The sequence below is a fragment of the Chaetomium strumarium genome (assembly GCF_033439665.1).
Source record: "Chaetomium strumarium strain CBS 333.67 chromosome Unknown B0T15scaffold_1, whole genome shotgun sequence".
Lineage (NCBI taxonomy): Eukaryota > Fungi > Ascomycota > Sordariomycetes > Sordariales > Chaetomiaceae > Chaetomium > Chaetomium strumarium.
The window spans coordinates 7,422,784-7,436,263 of NW_026944429.1; the positions used below are offsets into that span (position 1 = coordinate 7,422,784).

Sequence of the window (13,480 nt, forward strand, 5' to 3'; positions counted from 1 at the left end):
ACCTACCTAGTTGGGAATACTAGTAGTTATCGTTCAGGTTCTTCTTCACAATGGTGTTTGTCGGTGGATAAAAGTGACGGCGACGCCCCGGTTCCCGTGAGTTGATTCCGGCAGAATGGGTCTGCGGATGCAAGTGCCGAATGGGGTGGAGCGTCGGATCCGAAGTAGCCGAGCCATGGGCTTGGGCCCACTGTGAGAGCAGCTCGAAGTTCAAGTTTGTTTTAGAGCCTCACCTCAATTGGAGGTCATGTCAACAAACGGTTCATGACTGGAGAAGGAAAGCGGCATCCTATGGTCGACCCTTCAAGCTCAGCGATAGCCTGCAGGCTTTGCTAGACGCGTAACTATCAGGTTGCGTTATCACATCCTGGAGGAATTCGCGGCCTTCCATCAAGATTTGTTCTCAGGAACCAATGCAAGATCCGGCGGATCGCCACCAAGTTCTCGGCGGTTTGCCGTTTCCCAGCCAAGCCCTGGGCAGGGGCTTCCGAGATTAAAAGATTGACGGTGCTGATTCGCTAAGGAGCATTGGCCAAGAGCCCCGTCCCGTTGCAGAGTCCAGGGAACCTGGCAAGCGCGGTCCGTGTACCGGGCGGGCTATCCCGCTTTTGTTTCGGTACCTGCGTCTCAACATGCCCCTTTTTACCCCTTCATTCCTCATGTCACTGTCACCGCGTCCGCTCCTTCCAGTCGTTGTCGACCCCTCGAGACAGTCGAGTCCGCTCTTTTTTGATCAACCGTCGCTCATTTGGACACGAATACCCGTCGCGTTTTGCGATCCGCTCTCTAGAACTAATTTCTTTTGGCATTGATCGTCTTTTATCCTTTTTTTCATCAGTTAGCCCACTTTTTTAATCCCGAACGTGCTCCGTTCCGCCATTGGCAAGCATCGAAGTCGCCGGCGACACTCGAAACACCAAAAAGAACGGCATGCAAGCTTAACCGTCAATGCGATAGACCGCCAACGCTCTTCCAAAAAGCGGCCTGCTTCCGAACCACCTAGAGTTCCGACAGCCTCCATCACTGCCCTTCGCTCACATCCACGGTCACATCACCATGTTGTTACCACGCTCGTTCCATGCCACAGCCGTCACGCTGCTGGCATGGTCCACTCTCGTCCGTGATGCTGCCGCCCAAGTCACAACCGATTGCTTCCCGATGAACTCGACATGCCCGCCCAATCCCGGCTTCGGCATGGACTACAACTTCGTCTTCAACACCTCACAGAATTTTGATGTCTGGGAAACGACAGTCGGGCCTGTCGAGTGGGACGCGGAACGCGGGGCGATCTTCAGGATCACCAAGCAGGGCGACTCGCCGACGATCCGAACCAAGTTCTACTACTTCTTCGGACGCACCGAGATCCACATGAAGGCGGCCAAGGGCACCGGCGTCATTAGCTCCATGATGATGCTGAGCGACAACTTGGACGAAATCGACTGGGAGTACTTTGGGAGCAAAGGCGATGTGGCCCAGACCAACTACTTCGGAAAGAACGTACAAAACTATCACAATGCTGGCTACCACACCGTCCCAGGCGGTGTCCAGGACGACTACCACAACTACACCAGCGTTTGGACGAAGGACTTCTTGGACTTCTACATCGACGGAGCCAAGGTCCGCACCCTTCTGCCCAAGGATGCCAACAACTCGTACTATTATCCCCAAACACCGATGCGCCTGTCGATCGGCATCTGGGCCGGCGGTGATCCGAGACTGCCGGAAGGCACTCGAGATTGGGCCGGAGGCACCACCGACTACAGCCAGGGACCTTTCGAGATGTTTGTGAAGAGCGCGCACATTACCGACTACAGCAGCGGGAAGGAGTACGAGTACACGGATAAGAGTGGTTCGTGGCAGAGTATCAAGGTGGTCGAGTAAGCTGCAGCACTCCCATTTCTTAACCCCAAGGACCATGTGTTAACCATATCTAGGGGCAACTCGACGACCCATGACATCCTGAATGCTGAACCAGAGAAGACGCTTGCCCAGAAGTGGGCCGAGCTGCCCACCGGAGCCAAAGCAGGCGTCTACGCCGGTGCTGCCGGCGTCGGCGCGTTGATGATCTTTGGCGGTCTGTTCTACTGCATCCGACAGCGTCGCCGTGGCGCCCGGGAAGCCGCCGCTGCCGAGGCCCGCGCCCAGGCCGAGCGTCTCGAGCTGGAGCGGTTCAAGAAGGCCGGCGTGGACCCGGACAGCTTCGCCTCGCAAGCGACCGAGTACAATGCCAAGGAGATGCACCGGGACGGCATGATGGACAAGGACGGCTACAGCGTGCCCCCGTCCCCTAGCATCGCTGCGGTTGAACCCTCCTCGCTCCTCGACAGCAAGTGGGACTCGGCGGCGCCCTCGATGAGTGCGGCCGTTGCTCTGCCTCTGCTGCACGAGTCCGCACAGTCACCGCCTGCCTCGCGCGCCGGGCCCTACTCGGACCGCAACCCCGGATCTCCCGGCTCGCCCCAAGGCATGATGAGTCCCCCGCAGCAGCAGCCGCACCGCAGTTTCACGGCTCCGGATCCCCAGATGCGCATGGCTTCTCCGGCACCCTCACAGCACGACTTTGGCGGCATGCAAAGAGCGGCTAGCCCGGCCCAGCTAGCGCATCCTCAGCCTCAGAGGAGTTTCACCACCGACGGGTACGGCGGGCAGCAGGACCAGGGGAACGGAGGAGCATACTGGGGTAATGGCGCCGCGTACAGGTAGAAGGAAAGTAGGGTAGAGGTTAGGGCTAGTAGACGATGAGAGGCAATTGAGGTCTGGATATTCATTTTCTCTTTAATTTCCATGGATGTACATTTCATTTTCATTTTACTTTTTTTTATATATATACCATTGGCATGAGCTTGGTTTTGATGAATGTCGCGCTCTTTGGATACGATGGGGTTCTTTCTCTTTGGGCTAGTGTTTCGGTTCGATCTAGGAATAATAGACGCAGCGTTGTCCACTACGTGACCCGTTGGCGAGCAGCATCATCACCCCGTGCAATGTCTATCGGGTTGGAAGTGACACGGCAGCCCTGGTTCACTTGAATCTCCCTGCCCTTCCTGCCTCGTAGTATTCGCCGGTGAGTTGACGACATGGGATTATCTACCACGGCACTCTATGACTACTAGTACCTAGTACATGCTAGGTGAGGTAAGGTAGCCAAAGTCATTCCAAGTTTCTATCTCAATCGACTTTTGGTCTGAGGAAGGTTGGCCAGCTGGCGCTGATTCCAGGTCTGTGGAAGTTGATCGATGCTGATTCTGATCGCTGATTGATTCGAGAGCACGAATAAGGAAAGTGGGTCTCCGAGGTGCCCCACAAACCAGACCTCCCATCAAGCGCCCACAGAAACCGACCAGGAAAACGGAGGCAGATCGCCCTCTTATGTTTTGAGGACCTGTCACTATGTACTAGTATCAGGAATGACTTCTAGGTACGTATGCAGGGAGCGCCGCGAGGGTGTACGAAAGATTTTACACGGCACGGCGGCCACAAGGGGCTCCTGCCTTACCACCTATGGCATCTTCGAATCTGGCATCCGCTTAGAGTACGTCCCTCGACACAACCCTACGGTTGCACCTTGGGGCCAACAGCGTCGGTACTGCGCAGCAGTTAGGTTAGTTACGCTAGGCCATTTGGCTGTAGAGTTTATCAGTGTGTCTACAACGCCGGTGTCCTTGTCAATTCACTACCAACTTCGGTACTTGCTGTGGGGGACAACGAAGTCTCAATGCGAATATACTCACTGGGCCTCTTAAAACGGCCACCCGGCTCCCCGCCTTGTATTGCCAATAGGGTATCCTATAGCTTCACCGGCTGCAGGTTGAGCTGCGGGGCAAAGTGCATCTTGCGTTTCCGGAACAGGCCATAATGGTTGCGTGCAGCGAGGAAAGTGGATGGCGTGCGGAGCGGGGTTTCTTATTTGATCCCCAACAGTGAGCCTCAGTCACGATCCCGGGCCGAGCTACGTCGGGTGTTGCTCCTTTTTCAAACACAATCAAGAGAGAAGGAAAAGCGCTTATTAGGTACAATATCTATCAATTAAAGTCTTTCTGGCACCAGTCAACAAAGCCTCCCCGATCCTACCTTGACGTCTAGACAAGCGCAAATGGCGACGACCGTTTTGACCGACGAAGGGCACTTCGCTGGCCTTGGTACTGATGATCGAGGATGCGTGTTTGAGATGGATTGCCCTATCATAGTCCACACTCTCGTTGGTGCCGATACAGACATTGTTCGCTATCCTGTTCGCGAGTTCCTCGAAACAGCGCTACCAGATTCGGGTTTCAAACTGCGGTGGCTGCACATACCGGTAAACAATATGGATTGGGTTGAGGTAAGTCGCCGTACGTTTAGTCTAGCTACAAGGTTCAAGAAATTGACAGCCAGTACCCCCAGACGTGTATGCGGAAATGGTATCCTGGCTCCTCCGGGATAGACGACAAAAATCCTGGATGCTGAAGCTACGGCCGGCCCTGTTTCGCACGATCAACGCACCTCTGCACTCCCGTCATATGGAGCCTTCATGTACAGCATACCAGAATTCGCAAAATGAAGGCAGCGCACGTGTGCCTGGTACCGTGCCTACCATAAGCGATGCGGCAACCGAAGGACTACCAGCGTCCATTGCCGTAGACCCAGCCGCGGAACTGGATTTGGAGCCGGCTGAAACCCAGAGCAATGGGCCAGAGGTGGGCGGGCCACAGCAACCTTCCCTCTCGCTATATGTAAGGCCAAATCTGCCTTGGCACTATAGGGAGCATGAGGCGTGTTAACTGATATTTCTCTCTCGTCATTAACTAGCTCCCATATATGAACTGGGATGCGTTCGGAGACTACCAAGCACTACGTGGCTGGTACGATTCAGAGTGGCCCACGCCGCGCGATATACCAATAACAAAACGTCAACGTATGGAAGAGTACCTCGCCCAGACGTACCTGAAGGCGGCAAAGCCGCTCCATCCGAGGAGAACTCTCGACCAGTTCTACTACTCATCCTTGAGGAACACGGACGCCAGAGACGCCGACCAAACTATATCAAAATGGACCGGCGCCGGTCTGAATGCTGATGGTCGCCTTAGTGCAGCGGATGATAGTCTGCTTATCATGGTTGATCAGCTGTGGTGCTGGGTGCTCGATGATAGTAAGTTTTTCCCTTACTGGTCAGAACTCAGGAGGCGACAAGATGCACTGCCAGTGCTAGGGCTATCATTAGAACGTACGGCACACTGACGCTGATCGGAAATATGCAGAAACAGTTCTGACCTGCTTCCCGTCTGGCGATCTGCAATACCACAGTCAAGGCTTCACGGACTTTTATACGAGTGTTGGGGAAAGCTGGTCATTCTGCGAAACGGTGTGGGATCTGCATTGTCTCTTCGTCAAGGAAGCGGTCTCCTTTCTGTTTCGTCAAGACAACCGGCAATTTACGGACCTTATCGAGACGTATCGATGGGTTGTCGGCACCAAGGATGCCGCTCAGACCGCTTACTTCGAAGAGTACAGTAGAAGCCACGCGGCTGGGCACTCGGGTTCTACAGCCCTCGACGATCGACAAGAACTGAAGCTTGTCCTGGAAGTCACAGACGTTATTGATGAGCTGAAGATGATACGGCACCTTGTTCAAAAACAGAGAGAGGTCCTGAACTCTCTTGTCATTGCGCTGCGAAGACTCAACGCCGCGGACGAGAAGGATCCCGGGCCACAGGAATCTGTGCAAATTAGACACAACACGTTCACAAATAGGGACCACGGCAGAATGTTCGTCAACATCAGCCATGCGCGCCATGAAGGTTTAGCCGAGAATGCAGAGAGCATAAAGTTGCTGGCACGCGGGATCAAAGGCGCGTCGCAAGAGACCGTCGTCTCGGCCGATGAGACGCTTGTTCGGCTCCTTGCTGAGCTGGACGCCATGAGGAATGACGCCGACTACACGCATAAGATGGCATGTACCCCCGGTCCGTGACTGGTTCATCAAAAGATTACTAACGTTTCGAAAGCTCATCAACCTGCTCGACCTGAAGCAGAAGGCAGCAGCTTTAGCCGAGGCTCGATCGACGAGCCAGCAGGGGCGTGTCATCATGCTGTTCACTATCGTTACAATCATCTTTGTAAGTCCCATTATACCTAGGTACACAGAGCTCTCGGGAGTTTGGCCCTACATCCGGACTCCGGTATACCCAACTGAATCCCTTGGCGTCTGGCTCACTTCAAAACTGGCTAGCTACCCCTGTCATTCTTCACTTCGTACTTCGGCCAAAACGCCTCGGAGATTACCGGTGACGAAAAGAACCCGACTTCCAAGGACTTATGGCAGGTTGGCGGTAAGTACAGGATTCCAGAGAACAGACGCACTCGGAATCAAGACTTGGAGCATCCAACCGTGTTTAACAATTAAACAGCCCCGATTAGCATTGTCATCATCATTTCGGCCTTACTGGTTGCCTACTTTATCAACAAGCCGGAACGCCTTCGGTGTCTTAGCAAGCTAAGACCAGGCAGACGGATTGCCCGGGCTGCGTCGTATGTGTGATGGTCCGTAGAGTAACTGAGGCTCGCTAGATATGTCAGGCGCTGAGCGCACAACGTCATGCTTAGCATACATGGTGGAGTAGGAGCTCCTGGAAGTTCTGGAACTGATCCGAGGATCGACGAAGACCGCTCCGCTCCTACTAACGATTTATCCCATCCTATCTGACTGTGTACGACAACGACAAGCTGTTGCAACCACCGAAGCAGAAACCGGTTCCTGTGCTGAGAACCTCGAGGAAAGTAGGGTATATATGGCCCGCGCAACACAAGCCGGTCAACATTCGGCGCAAAGATGGGGTTAGGGTTACGGCATCGATCCGACTCCGGCTGCTCGGGCCGAAGCAGCTCGGCAAGATCCGACCGAAACTTTCGGCAATTTTTCAAACAAAAAAACTCTTCTCCATCCGCCCTACAAAAGCACCATCCTGACCTCCGGACGCCACACATCAGCGGAATGATTGGCTGCCCTGCCCGGCTAGCTCAATCGGTAGAGCGTGAGACTCTTACTCGAGAAGCTTCTCCGTCATCTCAAGGTTGTGGGTTCGACCCCCACGTCGGGCTCAATTCCCGTCTGAATCTGCATCTGCATCTTTTTTCCTCTGTTTTCTCTTCTAGAGAGCAACATGGCTTTCTCTTCTTGCGGGATCTCTTTCCCATCCATTAGGTGGAGTATTTCCTGTTCTCGCTATTGGGAACGGGAGTTCCGTTGCCCTGAACAGTTCATCAAGGTGAGAAACTTGTATTATTACAGCTCGGTGTTTCGTGTTCCTGATAGGCTTCAGCGTTTCAGGTGGTGTAGGGTCTAGGAGACATCTCATTTATGTTCCTTGTTTCTTCCTATGCCCTTTCCCAGAGAGGGACTCTCCCAACCATGTCAGGCACCCGGCCCTCTTGGTTGTGCGGCATGTCAGATCCAGGTAAGCGCATAGCCCCTGAATCTTCACATCCAGTAAATTGTGTTCCTGACCGCTTTGTCCGGCTTGCCCACAAAACAATGGGATCCAATCGGGTCTCAAGCGGGCTCAAAGAGCTTGCTTAGTCCGGCCGGTTCGAAATCAATGACGGAGCAAAGCTTCCGAGCTCAGGTCCCTATCCGGACGAAGAGCATGGGACTGACATAGGGCTGCTGATCTGGTACCCCCTTTCTGCCATACAAGCAGAGCTCCTTGCTCATCAAGCTCCCTAGCTCAAGCTCCGATAGCTTCGATCCTTGGGGCAAGCTCGAACTCGCGGCTGGGGCCGGGGGGCTTCGACCCAAAGGCCACGTGTACCGTATATGGTAGGACGCCATCACACCGCTCAGCCCGAGGCAGGAGCTAGAGCTCACGCCGGGCATGGATATAGCTTTTCAGTTAGGTGGCATGATTGGGTCGGGCCAGTCCTGTTTCGCATCGGTGATCAAGTTCAGTGTCGCATCGCCTATGACCAGCTTGCGAAAAGCGATATCCACGGTGGCAAAAGCCGAGCGATACGAGCAGGCAAAACTTGGTTTGCTGTTGATCAGATCAGCCTGGAAGTCCCGGAAGGATACGTAAGTTGCGAGCTAAGGAGCCTCGAGGGAGCACAAGAGAAGAAGACAGCTCGGCCAGCAAGGAACGATATGCCGCTGGAGGCTCAGCTCTGCGCATCTTTGCGGGAAATGGAATGAAGGACAGCTGCTAAAACAAGCGCGGAATGGTTCATTGGAGAATATAGTAGTACTCCCCAGTGTAATGTGTCTAGTGTTATGGCAAGCTATCCAAGGCGCAGCACACATGGTACGATTGTGGCGAAAGGGACTCGTCATGGGAATGTCATGATGTTGGTGCCAAATCAGGGTCGAAGTTGCGGCTGAGATCTGATCTAAAATCAAGGTCACGATCGAGCAGGAACGGAGGCCCCACAAAAGCTGGGCCTTGCCAATTGTGGCGAACCCCCACAGTCGGCCCCTCAGTAGCAGTGTCGGTGCTATTCGAACTTTGCTCGGGACGGAACAAACCCAGCAAGATCTAGAACCTCGCGGAACTCAAGCAGGTTTGTTGGTTTGTAATAAAGCAAACACCTGAACCATAAGCGAATCAACCCGCTACGGCAGAGCAGGTTGAAGCTGTGTGATATGCAAGCCAGATTGGGCCAGTCACGGTGGGAGCTCCAGCCACACCCAAGCACGAACCTGGGCGTAAGATCCCCGATATCCAAAAGCGCAGGTGACGGAGTGTTTGCTAATCGGCTTGCTGTGTTGGTTGGTTGGATTCTTCAGATGTTCAACTGTTCACCCAGTTGGCGTTGCATCCGGGTCGACGAGTGGGAGAAAGTTTCGACATCTCTCTACTCGTTTAGCAGAGGCCGAGCTGTTCAGTTGCCTTCTTTCTCATCGGGCTCGACGTTCAAGAGGTCTCGTGTTGCGAGTGGACAGGTGTGTTGGTTGAGAGAGAGCCTGCAAGCGTAGGCACTACCTGGGTAGCTTCCTTCACCGTTCAAGCCGAGAAGCTTCTAGAGCTTGGACGTAGGCAAAGCCGGAACCTCATCCGCGTGACTGACCTGCCTCAGGTGAAGAGGCTTCCATGGGTTGGGTATCTCACAGCCGGACCCACCGAATACCGAACGATAGATACCTAGTGTAGGATAGCACCCGAATGCAGGGTGCTGCACCCTCGATGACTGATGAGAGACGTGCTGTCGAGGGGCCCTGCCTGCCCCGCTTCTTACCGCAATGCGGCTTCGGACAGCAGGTGGCAGCGCGAAGATGTTTCGCTGATGGGCTGAAACATCGATTGTTGTTGCGCATACCTCAGGCTGTCGTCCACGCGCTTGCCAGTAGTCGGGGCGGTCTAGACCGCAACCCATTTGTAGCTTCCAGCGATCTTCCCGCCGTTCATCAATCTGAGGATGTGCCTGCGCGCATGCGGGACAGGTACGGTGTGTATAGCGGGGCACATGGAGGGGCGGAAACCCAGCGCCATCGGCTTGGCTGACCGCAACGTGGGGAAGCTCAAGACACACACAATGACATTGCTCACATCTTCGATCGGCCTTTTTGTGATGCGGTGGCAGTGTACGACGGAAAGGTTGGAATTACATGTATGATGGATATCTCGACCAGAACCGGGAATCAGAAAGCGGTCGAGTCACGCTGCGTCAAAAGTGCGCTTGGTCCTCGTCGGGGGCGGGGCAGTGGGCACGATTGGAGATTGGGAAGGCGTAACGCAGGTTCCCCAAGAAAATTGGCGTCGCGCAAGCTAGCGCGAGCAGAGCCTTGCAGGGCTTGCAGGCGGCTGGAGGCGGGCGGGCGCGGAAACTTGAAGTCCATCCATGTGCTACTACATGCCATGGCGTGGACCCTGATGGGGGTCGCCGTCAACTTGCAGCTTCCGACTGGCCCGCTTTTGGACCCTTTCCCTCTATCCAAGGCTGCGTCCCGGCGCAAACCTGGAAGTCCCTGAACTCGACCTGGCACGCCCTGGGTCAAAAAGTCATTGCGAGCACCGAACCTACGACACCCACCCGGGCCACATCATGGCGGGGCAGCACAGTTTTTCGCTGGCGTACACTAGTGTAAACGCGCAAAAGGGCAAACCGATGTGTTCCTGGAAGATGGGCAATGGCGCGAAGTGCTTATGAGCAGGCCCCTTGCCCCGCAGCGGCCGCAGCCCCGGAGCTTTTCCTCCGGCCTGGCTTGACAATTCGGTGCTATCGTGTTGGGAGAATTCAGGTAACAGCGAAACACATGGCGGGTAGCGGATGCGCCGAGCGTATTCCTTTTACCGGTCCGCGTTGAGTTTTGAAATGCCCGCCTTTGTCTCTTAGTGGGCAGCTCTCTTGCCCTTTTCAGCATTTCGCCTCGACCTGCCACCATGATTCGGCCATACTGCAGCAACTTCCAGGGTCATCAGTTGCAGTGATTGACAAACCGAGGTGGGTTCACTACCTACTCGCTGTGCCAAGCCTCCAACTTTCCCGTCCCAGTCGACCTATAGCAACTGTTGGGAGAGGTACCGTATCGACCGGCCCCTGGCCAGGAGACCGCCACCGCACAGCAGAGGGACTTCCCGCGAAACAAGCCACGTCCCTCTCTCCAAGGGGGGTTATAGGTGGTTAAGCCACACCCAAGAAGGCAAACAGGTCAACACAACCACAGCCCCATGTCTCGTGACGGTCCCGGACACCAACCCCGACACACAAGCAGGACCACCTCCCGACGTCGCCGAGAACGCTAGGATCACCGCCGTTGATGTGCACTGAGCACCACACCACTGTGTGCCCGGCTTGTGGGAAAGACTATCTGGTCTATGTCGAGTTCTGCAAGGACTTCCATCCTCCATTGCTGAGGTGTCCCAAGGGGACTGTCATCGTCCGCCAGGCCATGGAACAGGGAGGCTGCCCGAGCCGAATCTGCCCAAACAGCCCGGGAGGTGGTTGTGCCTTGATGTAGCGGGGGGGAGCAACGCGGAGGTGAGACTCGGCCTCCCGTCAGGAACCAACAGGTCGTGGCCGGCGCCTGATGCCCGTTACAGCTTCAACCCATCGGGTCCGACTTCGACAATCTGATCGAGACCCTCATATGCCGGAACATCGAAGCCATACTTCTTGGCAATTGCGGGTGCGACAAACCTGGGGATCGGTCAACGACGACTAACGGGAAGAGCGGAAGGGCGGCGACGCGGTACGTACCTGCCGCCAATGAAGTGACGGCCCCTAAAATGCTTCACCAGGGGTTTCGGCGCCGTCAGGCTGACCAGGACATCAGGGTGGAAATTGCTACCGACACCCGATTTAGGAGGGCCTTCTTCGATATCCCAGGATGACGGAGCATCGACCGACGTCACAGGAAGTTTGGTCTCCGCCATGGCCTGGATGACAGCTGGAAACGGTTCGCGGACCTCGCCCGAGAAACTGAAACCTAGAGTGGTTTAGCGAAGAGAATACGACAACGGCGGGGAGGGGACCAAGCGCTGGGAGACACGGACCGAAGATGGCATCGACAACATGATCGGTCGATTGGAGCGCAACCGGGAAATCATCAACGAAGGGGACGTCGAGGTCCTCCAACTGTTTGGCGAGTCGCTACGTACACGGATAAGCAGCGAGCCACGAGAGGAATTAGTGGGCTTCGAAGAGCTGATGGTGGCGTCTTCTCAGGTGCGGCCAACTCGGCCGTGATAATAAGGTATAGAGCCAATAGAGAATATCCCCACTCATTGAGACGCTTGCGATTTCAGGGGTAAAACCCCCATGACAGAGACCAGCGATGGGAAATCGGGACGGAACATCAGGTCAACCAGAAGAAGCTCGCTACATACCTGGTACAGCTCATTCTTGGGCCGTTTTGGGTAGTAAATGGTCGGCTGGTAGCCGTAGTGGCGGAGATGGCGGGCGGCAACAAGGCCGTCACCCCCTGAACGGCACCTTGTGAGCGCACTGGCCAACACACCCAAAGTCAACAGTTTCCCTGGAAAGGTAACTCACCGTTGTTGCCGGGACCGACTGCAACCAGAACTCTTCTGCCCTTACTCACGGGATGCACCCTGTATACTGCGAGAAAAGGTCAGCCAGAGTTCACCTAATCTCAGGCGATCCATTTTTTTGGGTTCTCGTCCCGACTGACCAACTTGTGAGACTGAAAGCCCGGCGAGCTCCATGAGCTGGTCAAGGGAAAACGCCCCAGTGCTCATCAACTCCTTATCCAACGCCGCTGCAGCCTTTGCCCCGAGGGTCTGGATTTCGTTACCATTGTCAGGAATTTTTATCCACAGACGTTGGGTAAGGAAGTGTTGAGCGGACGTTTCAACTGGGGGACGGGACGGCCCTAATAAAACACAGACCTTGAGTGCCATCTTAGGGCAACCGTGCGGGCTTAGGGCTTGTACGGAGGTAATAGCCGGTCCTTTTCCTATCTTCTGGAAATGTAAGTTTGGGATACTAGCGAGGCAATGGCAATGGCCGTCGTCTAGACCTTAAATGTCCCGAGGTCGCGTTATTAAGTGCAGAGGAGGGGAATCAGGCTAACTGACATCACCGTGCCTCAACTTGGTGATCCCGCTGTCGTGCCCCATTGGCGCGTCTGATTGGCCCACTCATCCCCAGAACAATGCAGTGGGGCCCAAAATTTCCAGCCGCTGACCTGTGCACCTCGAATGGGCACGACTGCGAAACCACCACCAGATCGATCACAGCCAGCAAAGGACGACACTGCCAGTCAGCAGTTTGAGATCCGCCAACCCCCATTCGGAAAAAGAATGGTGGTCAAGATCAGACTCGCGCGCTTCGGGCGCACCAATCACCCCTTCTACAACATCGTCGTCGCCCACGCCCGGTATGCTCCCCCCGTTCCGCGCCGACACATCTCCTTCCCGCCCTTTCTAACTCTTGCCTCTTAGAACTGCGCGCAACAGCCGACCTCTAGAAGTCATCGGCACATATGACCCCATTCCCAAGAAGGACCCCTACGACGACTCGGGGCGGCTGCACAAGGACATCAAGCTGGACATAACAAGGGCAAAGTACTGGATCGGCGTGGGCGCGCAGCCGACAGATACCATGTGGAGGTTATTATCAATGGTACGACCACCGGCCTGACATTGATAGCAAGTGAGAGAAGAAGGCTGACATCTCCGCTTACCTTAGGTCGGCATCCTACCGCCCAAGTACCGACCCGCGGCACCGGCACCGAGCCAGAACACACAAAGCACCCCACAAGCGAGTAGGAGCCAGGCCTGACGAGGCTTCTGCTCGACATATTTCAGCAATACTACATCATTGGGTATTTCCCAACTTTTCCGTTTATACGACGAAAACCGCAAACGACAGCATGTACATACCAGGCGTTCTTTTTGCGGGGCCCAGACTTAGACTTGGACTGTACGATATGGAGAGAAAGTGAGAGTTATAAGCCAACTACCGGACTTCGATGCTTGCCTGAGGGTTTGGATAAAGGTGGTGCAAAGCCCGGAGGCAGTGACATTCTGCGGCTTGTCCTCGTGCGGCG

General features: G+C 55.0%; 5 protein-coding genes and 1 non-coding gene across 6 annotated transcripts; 5 read left to right on the forward strand and 1 right to left on the reverse strand.

Annotated features, from left to right (window-relative positions):
• The first annotated feature begins 934 nt into the window (after positions 1–934).
• Positions 935–3,014, forward strand: B0T15DRAFT_82242 (glycoside hydrolase family 16 protein). Its single transcript, XM_062871356.1, has 2 exons — positions 935–1,877; positions 1,935–3,014. Exons 1-2 carry the CDS (start codon positions 1,057–1,059, stop codon positions 2,701–2,703), a joined length of 1,590 nt encoding a protein of 529 aa, XP_062727446.1. The 5' UTR covers positions 935–1,056; the 3' UTR covers positions 2,704–3,014.
• Positions 3,015–4,093: 1,079 nt separating this feature from the next.
• B0T15DRAFT_508207 (uncharacterized protein) lies at positions 4,094–6,517 on the forward strand (the record flags this gene model as incomplete). The annotated part of the gene is made up of 7 exons (XM_062867702.1): positions 4,094–4,321; positions 4,527–4,712; positions 4,789–5,128; positions 5,238–5,933; positions 6,022–6,095; positions 6,209–6,308; positions 6,387–6,517. 7 exons carry the CDS (start codon positions 4,094–4,096, stop codon positions 6,515–6,517), a joined length of 1,755 nt encoding a protein of 584 aa, XP_062727447.1.
• A 468-nt stretch (positions 6,518–6,985) lies between these two features.
• Positions 6,986–7,077, forward strand: B0T15DRAFT_t17. The gene has a single exon. It is a non-coding gene; the product is annotated as a tRNA-Lys (tRNA).
• Positions 7,078–10,469: 3,392 nt separating this feature from the next.
• B0T15DRAFT_82568 (uncharacterized protein) lies at positions 10,470–11,277 on the forward strand. The gene is made up of 4 exons (XM_062871358.1): positions 10,470–10,520; positions 10,660–10,947; positions 11,010–11,158; positions 11,243–11,277. Exon 2 carries the CDS (start codon positions 10,727–10,729, stop codon positions 10,925–10,927), a length of 201 nt encoding a protein of 66 aa, XP_062727448.1. The 5' UTR covers positions 10,470–10,520; positions 10,660–10,726; the 3' UTR covers positions 10,928–10,947; positions 11,010–11,158; positions 11,243–11,277.
• Positions 10,966–12,540, reverse strand: B0T15DRAFT_82371 (YjeF N-terminal domain-containing protein). The gene is made up of 7 exons (XM_062871357.1): positions 12,318–12,540; positions 12,101–12,209; positions 11,962–12,027; positions 11,796–11,890; positions 11,463–11,559; positions 11,167–11,395; positions 10,966–11,106 (listed from the first exon to the last, which is right to left on the reverse strand). Exons 1-7 carry the CDS (start codon positions 12,327–12,329, stop codon positions 11,004–11,006), a joined length of 711 nt encoding a protein of 236 aa, XP_062727449.1. The 5' UTR covers positions 12,330–12,540; the 3' UTR covers positions 10,966–11,003.
• Positions 12,541–12,731: 191 nt separating this feature from the next.
• B0T15DRAFT_387968 (ribosomal protein S16 domain-containing protein) lies at positions 12,732–13,212 on the forward strand (the record flags this gene model as incomplete). Its single annotated transcript, XM_062864416.1, has 3 exons — positions 12,732–12,808; positions 12,873–13,053; positions 13,120–13,212. The coding sequence occupies 3 exons, from the start codon at positions 12,732–12,734 to the stop codon at positions 13,210–13,212; spliced, it is 351 nt and encodes a 116-aa protein (XP_062727450.1).
• Between the last annotated feature and the right edge of the window lie 268 nt (positions 13,213–13,480).